Source organism: Ailuropoda melanoleuca, chromosome 17 (assembly GCF_002007445.2).
Source record: "Ailuropoda melanoleuca isolate Jingjing chromosome 17, ASM200744v2, whole genome shotgun sequence".
In the NCBI taxonomy this organism is placed as follows: Eukaryota; Metazoa; Chordata; class Mammalia; order Carnivora; family Ursidae; genus Ailuropoda; species Ailuropoda melanoleuca.
This window is the reverse complement of record NC_048234.1, coordinates 1,643,576-1,650,439: the sequence shown is the minus strand read 5'-3', so window position 1 is coordinate 1,650,439 and position 6,864 is coordinate 1,643,576. Positions and strand designations below refer to the sequence as shown.

Below are 6,864 nucleotides of genomic sequence, written 5' to 3'. Positions count from 1 at the left end.
GAAGCAAGCGTTCGGCTGGTGGGAGGGAAAGTGTGGGGAGGATTCTCGCGAGACCTGAAGATACGGCAGCCGCGGCGGCGGCCAGAGAGGGTGGAGAGGTTTGTAAATCGGGCAGTTCCGAGATCCGGGGCATGACAGGGGGAACGACTAGATCGTCTTCTGGGGCTTCGGCGCTCGCTGCATCTGCAAAGGCACTTCCTTCGCCCCTAACCTTTGTTTTAACGGGCCTTTTAGGACCGGAAGTCCTTCCTCGTGAGCGGCCAATGCTGGAGGCGGCCTGACTTTGCTTCCCGGAAGCCCTTTCCCAGCAGCGAGGAAGACAGCTCACCTGCCCGGAAGTCCCGCCTCGATCGCCCCCACCCTGGCCGAAGTTTTTCTGTCACCTGTGCTTGCCTCCGTCCCCCATCCCTGTTTTGTACCCGTACCCGAGAAGGATACATTTAGTGCTTCCCTCCCTGCTCCACTAACCGGGTTGGGTGCCCCACTCCCGGACTCGGGGTGCCTCCCCCGCGCCCCCATGTAGCTGGGAAGTGGGGCCTGGGGGTGGTTGGACCCCTGGGATCCTGAAGGAGGGGCGGAGAGGGCGCAGAGCATCGCTTCTGCTCCTGCTACCGGGACGCGGCCTCCCAAGTCTCTCCCCGCCCGTTGCCATGCACCCCGCGGCCTTCCCACTTCCTGTGGTTGTGGCCGCCGTGCTGTGGGGAGCGTCCCCCGCGCGGGGGCTCATCCGAGCGGTGAGTCGAGGGGCGGGTGGGGGAAGGGTGCTGGAGGACGGGGTTGCAGGCGCCCCGGGAACACGGGCTCTCTCGTCCGCAGACCTCGGACCACAATGCCAGCATGGACTTTGCAGACCTGCCAGCTCTCTTTGGGGCTGCCCTGAGCCAGGAGGGACTGCAGGTGATTCCCTTCCCTTTTGTCCGTTTCCCTAGAGCCTCTCTCTTCTGGGGAGGGAGCTGAGGAGCCTTGCCCTTGCGTGAAGCTGGAGGCAGGTTCGGAACCACGCGCAGGAGCATGTCTAGGGTGGGATTTAGAATCTGGAGGGAGAAGACATAAAGTCTCTTGCTGGAACTCTGAGTCCTCTTGGAGGGGCGCTGGAAGGAGACGAAGATGATAGCGGGGCAAAGTGCCGCTTACCAGCAGGGTCTCTGGGGCCGGTTCTGGGGTTTTATGACGTTGGGCGAGTTAATTACCTCCCTGCAGCTTAGTTTGCTTTCCTGTAAAGTGGGATGAGAGAAATTTTCTCAGCGTTATTGCGAGAATCGAGTTACATAAGCAGTTTTGGAGTATTTCATTGTAAAGACGTCCGTCTAGCAAGCACTCAGTCTGGCTGTAGGTGTCAGTGTAGTTGTTTCTTAGATGGGTGGTTGGATCACTGAACGTGGTTAAAAATAAAATGTTAAGTGTGGGAATTTTCAAGGTCTTATTGGCTTTAGTCAACAGTTCATGAATCGGGCAGCATCCCATCTAGCAGATGGGAAGGAGCTTGGAAGAACTGTGCAGAAATGAGACTTTGGTAGGCACAAGGTGTCAGGACAAGTAAGTCATGCTAGCCGTAGAGCTGACTGTGGCAAGATCATCTGTCTTCAAAGGGCGGCAGGGGAGTGTGGGGCAGATGACTTCTGACTTCTGAACGGCTCATTCCAGATGGACTGGTTTCCAGTTCCATTCCTGGGGGGAGGCTGGAACTAATTTAGTTAGGGAGTCAGTCTTGGTTTGGTGCTGTGGGGCTTAGCACAAGTGACTCCATTTTGGGCCTCTTGTCATTTTCTCAACGGGGGAGTATGTTTTGTGGGAGTGTGTGCTGGAGACGGGGATGGGACACGGAGCTTGGGAGGGAGTGACTCGGCTGGGTGGAGAGTTAGTTTCTGATCTGGGAAACTGGAAGGCAGAAGAATTTGAATTAGCTTGGAGTGTGGGGTATAAGCCCTTCTGGGACAGGGAGAGGGATGATGGGAGGTCTGGCCCAGGGGTATTGTTTGATGTCCTTGACACTTCAGGAGGTGGACTTCTGCCTCGGGGGGGATGCTCAGGGTGAGGAAGTGAGGGACAGTGTGTGCAGCGTGGGGGAGCCAGTATGCTTGGTGGGCCCCTGTGGGGAGCACAACCTAAGGAGGTGAAATCCAACTCTTGTTTGCTTCTCTCCCCAGGGCTTCCTTGTGGAGGCTCACCCAGCCAATGCCTGCAGCCCCATTGCCCCTCCGCCCCCAGCCCCGGTCAATGGGTCAGTCTTTATTGCACTGCTTCGAAGATTCGACTGCAACTTTGACCTCAAGGTTGCTGAATGTGGAGTGGGAGCTGGGAAGCTGAGGGTGACAAAAGGCACCGGAATGAAGGGAGGCAAGGGCCACGATGGACCCTTATCCCCTACCTTGTCCCCCTAGGTCCTGAATGCTCAGAAGGCAGGGTATGGCGCAGCTGTGGTGCACAACGTGAACTCCGACGAGCTTCTCAACATGGTGTGGAACAGCGGTAAGGTCAGGGCATCGGGACAGTCGGGTTTTCGGTAGAGCTCAGACTGAGATCGGGGCTGGGGCTGTGTGTGGCTGAGAGCTTAGGGAAAACAAGAGAGTCCTTGAGGTGGGATGCAGCAGGAGAGCCGCGTGCCGGAGTTAGGAAGGGGCTGAGTGGGGGGTCAGGTCTGCAGCGTCATGCACTGATCCCCGCAGAGGAAATCCAGCAGCAGATCTGGATCCCATCTGTGTTTATTGGGGAGAGGAGCTCCGAGTACCTGCGTGCCCTCTTTGTCTACGAGAAGGGGTAGGACACGTCTCTCCTTCCCACTGCCTTCAGTCCTTCCATGCCAGCCTGGAGCCCACGCCTCCGTGCCCCGGCCATTCGGCCTCAGGTCCTTCTCACTCTGCTTCTAGCCTTTCCTCCCACCTCCTTCCCCACCCGTGGGCCCATCCAGCACCACCTACTTTGTCCCCTTGCCTTTCCTGCTCCTCTGATCTGGTCTCCTTTTCCCAGGGCTCGGGTGCTTCTGGTCCCAGACAGTAGCTTCCCTCTGGGGTATTACGTCATCCCCTTCACAGGCATCGTGGGCCTGCTGGTTCTGGCCATGGCAGCTGTGATGGTGAGTAGCTCAGGGAGGGTGATGGGAAGAGCTGAGGCCTTTAAAGCCAGACTAGGTCGGTGCGTGCGAGGTGGGGCAAGGGGGTGTTGTACTGGATTTGCCCAGTTTTGTTCCCTAAATCGGATCCGTTCACGGCCCCTTTCCCCAGGTAGTCCGTTGTATCCAGCACCGGAAGCGGCTCCAGCGGAATCGACTGACCAAAGACCAACTAAAACAGATCCCTACACATGACTATCAGAAGGGTGAGGGTCGTGGGGAGAGTAGGGGCCTTTCCACAGCTCACCTGTGCTCAAGGAGTTGGAGCTCAGGAGACAAGGGGCAGAGGTGTCAGGTGGCAGCCTGGGCTGCCAGCTTTCCTTCTCTTCGCCCACATGCACGGTGAGGTCAGGACAGGAACGGAGCAGGGGGTGGAAAGCACAGATGGCTAAGTGGAAGAGTTGGGGGGAAGAGATGGAGGACCGACCTTGCCCATGAGGGAGTTAAGAGAGCAGAGCAATGGAAGGAGCGGGGAGGAGTTGGTGTGAGGAGGAAGGAACAGGTAAGGAGGGGTTGGGTCTCTAGGCCCTGGAGCCTCCAGTGCCCAAATAAGGCTACAGCAGAAGCCCTGCCCCCACTTCCGCTCCTCCCACTGCCTATCTCCGCACCCTTATACCTCCCCACCAGAAACCCACTTCCCTCCTAACCCCAGATTCTTCATGTCCTACTCTGGCCTCACCCTGCCTGTTCTCAGCACTTGTACTGGCTCCTTATAGCCAGGGAGCAAAACTGGCAGGGTTCAGCTCCACCACAGGCCTCCCAAAGTTCTTGGGGGCCTTGGTCCAGGATGGCTCAGTGAAAGGTCTTTCTTCCTGCTCCAGGCGACCAGTATGATGTGTGTGCCATCTGCCTGGATGAGTATGAGGATGGGGACAAGCTGAGAGTACTCCCCTGTGCTCACGGTGAGGCCCTCACTTCCTGCACCCCCACCCCCAGTCTCCCCACCCCCACGGGCGCCAGGTGCCTCACCTCCTGTGTCTTGCAGCCTACCACAGCCGCTGCGTGGACCCCTGGCTCACCCAGACCCGGAAGACCTGTCCCATCTGCAAGCAGCCTGTCCACCGGGGTCCCGGGGATGAGGATGAGGACGAAACTCAGGGGCAAGAGGGTGATGAGGAAGGGGAGCCAAGGGACCAACCTGCCTCAGAACGGACCCCACTTCTGAGCTCCAGCCCCACACTTGCCACCTCCTTTGGCTCCCTAGCTCCAACCCCTCTTATTTTCCCAGGGTCTTCGACAGATCCCCCACCCTCCCCCACTTCCTCTTCAGCTGCTGTCCTGGTCTGACAGTCCCCTTATCCCCCACATGCACCTCCTGTGACCTATTTGCACAGCCCCATGTCCTCTCTCCAGTCTTCTGTGTTGAGGGATGGGGGACATTTCCACCCCTGGTTTCTCCCTTCCCTAACCCCATCCTTTTGAGGGGGTTGGGGGTGGAAAGGGACTGGGTCTTCACTTACTGGGTTAATAAAATTGTTTTTGTGAACTAAGGAAGGGTGAGGTCATTCTCACACAGGTGAACTTCTTATCCTTTTGGGGAATTGCCCCCCCCTTTTTTTGCCATAAAGGGGCAGGGGAGTGCTGGGAGAGAATAACCTGTAGCTATGGGGACAGCCCCGGCAGGGGCAGGCGTTTACCGTGACTCAAGAGAGGGGGAGCCCCACCCACACAGGGATGACTCAATCCGGCCCGCCTTGCCCGCAGGCCTGGACCCATTTTTGGGTCCAGGCGACTCTCCCATTATCTACCAATTCAGCTAGCTCCTGAGGACCTCAGGCTGGAAATGCCACGGTGGAAGGGCTGGGCCACCTGGCCAGGTGGGCCTCAGGCAGGTGCTTACCCCAGCACGGGAATCGAGGAAGCACAAATTCCTTGACGCCATAGTGCACTGGACCCTCTTCTAACCCAAAGCCAAGATAAAGGAGGCAGGTCCCAGGGACTGTCCATCCTGACACCCAGGCCAAACCACACAGCACCTTGTTAGTAGAATCTTTTTTATTCAGAAAAAAAAAACCCAAAAAACAAAAAAGTTTTCCAACCACACACAGGAGGGGTTTGGGTAGGGGGAGGTGTCTGTCCATCCAGCCCCAGCCCCCAGCCCATGTGGTTTTGGCAGCAATAAGGGGTGTGGGGTAATGGCCCAAAAAATAAAAATGGTGTGTGTCTGGGAAGGAGAGGGGTGCAAAAGCCGTGGGGAGTGGTGGGGGGAAGGGACGGACGAGGTCAGTACTGGGAACGCCGCAGGTGGGAGGCCATTTCATAACATTTCTTGTTGATCATACCACCGTGGACACCTTCTTTGCCCATCAGCAGGACTAGCGCTGGAGGAAAGAGAAAGGAGGCTAGGACCCAGGTGTCACAATTCCACCCCCTGCCAGCTGCTGAGCAGCTGTCCAGCCCTGGGGGCTGTAACCCAACCTCCTCTCTCCCAACCCCCCCCCACACACAGGCAGGCTGTCAGTCACTCTGAAACAATAGAGCTTTTCAAGAGGGGGAAATCAAGCTTCAAGCTGGAGAGGGCTACACTAAAATTGAGGGCCCAAAGCCTGGCCGACTGGTGACTGCAATTCAGGCTATAAGGAACCATGGTGGAGCCTGCCACCCCACATTTTAACAAAAGAGTTCAAAAGACAGCCGAGTGCCAACTTCTGACCACCAGTCCACCTCTCCCAAGAAAATAGGGTTTCCGCTCTGAAAAGGCTCAGGACAGGAAGGAACTTAAGAGGTAATACAGTTCGACCTCTTTGTGTCACGAGAGGAGGAACCGAGAACTGGAGGAATTATGCAGAGCCCCAGCATCCAGCAGGCTGCTGTGACCCCCTCGTACTGGGGAACCACACACGGAAAGAACCCAAAAGACGAATGGGAGGTGCACGAGGGATCTCAGAGCTGGAGAGAAGGTTAAGAGTTGGAAACTCACTCTTGGCAGTCATGGTGACAGTGATGTTGAAAGTGGGAGCGCCACCGGTGCTCTTGGTACGAAGATCCATGGTAAACTCCCCGTCCTGCAGCAGTGAATCCCGGATAACAGAACATTTCTGGCCCCCAAGTGTCAGCCCGTTCACGAAAAAACTTGACCGGTCTTTGCCAACAAGGACACCAACCTCAGCTGGCTAGAAGGGGAACGGAGCAGCCATCAAAGTTAGTACACAGAGGCTCCCGCCTGCTTCAAGGACCCACCTGCCCTCCACACCTCCCCCCAGAAGGGGTGTATGTCCTCTGCTCTGTGCACAGCTATGGGGCTTGAGAAACTCTTAAGGGGACTTGCTGAAAGATTGGGCACAAGATCACAGTCCTCAAACCTAAAAAATGGTCTTAGAAAGGGACTCCATGTTCGTCTGGACACTTCGATCTCATTTACTAGGGAAAGCAAACCCAAGAAATAAAGGAAGCCAAAAGGCAGGGAGGAGAGTGGCGTGGCATGGAATGGGGAGCCTCTGGATACACACCACTCTCCTTCAGGAAAAGCAGAAGCGAAGAGGGGAAGGGAGGGGGCGGGCGAAGAGGAGAAGCAACTTTGCCCTTATTTGGTCAAAGGATCTGCAGGAGTTGTTAGGGGCCCGGACGCCTGGGTCTCTAAGTGGCTTAGGATCTGGGTCCAGGTAGCTGTGCCCCGAGAAGAGGAAGCAGATCCCTGGGGGCTTTCCGGGGAAGTTGGAAAACTTGGGAAGGGGGCGCGGGGCCAGAGCCGGCCACCCAGCCCTCACGTCTAGATACCCCAGGGAACCTCTCCCCCCCTCCCCCTAACACCCCAA

The 6,864-nt window shown here is 57.0% G+C and overlaps 3 protein-coding genes across 3 annotated transcripts in view; 2 read left to right on the top strand and 1 right to left on the bottom strand.

The window, feature by feature from the left end:
- LOC100467120 (glycoprotein Ib platelet subunit alpha) overlaps nt 1-256 on the top strand; it is a 7,725-nt gene extending 7,469 nt beyond the window's left edge. Inside the window, exon 3 of the mRNA XM_034647265.1 lies at nt 235-256. Within this exon, the coding sequence (XP_034503156.1) occupies nt 235-256 (22 nt within the window). The remainder of the gene's footprint in view (nt 1-234) is intronic.
- On the top strand, nt 1-4,599 carry RNF167 (ring finger protein 167). Its single transcript, XM_011237028.3, has 10 exons — nt 1-98; nt 235-734; nt 817-897; nt 2,148-2,273; nt 2,382-2,469; nt 2,667-2,757; nt 2,968-3,073; nt 3,222-3,315; nt 3,931-4,011; nt 4,095-4,599. Exons 2-10 carry the CDS (start codon nt 651-653, stop codon nt 4,394-4,396), a joined length of 1,053 nt encoding a protein of 350 aa, XP_011235330.1. The 5' UTR covers nt 1-98; nt 235-650; the 3' UTR covers nt 4,397-4,599.
- A 487-nt stretch (nt 4,600-5,086) lies between these two features.
- PFN1 (profilin 1) overlaps nt 5,087-6,864 on the bottom strand; it is a 2,644-nt gene continuing 866 nt past the window's right edge. Inside the window, exons 2-3 of the mRNA XM_034647122.1 lie at nt 6,030-6,222; nt 5,087-5,430 (exon numbers count right to left, since the gene is read on the bottom strand). Of these exons, the coding sequence (XP_034503013.1) occupies nt 5,333-5,430; nt 6,030-6,222 (291 nt within the window). The 3' untranslated portion in view covers nt 5,087-5,332. The remainder of the gene's footprint in view (nt 5,431-6,029; nt 6,223-6,864) is intronic.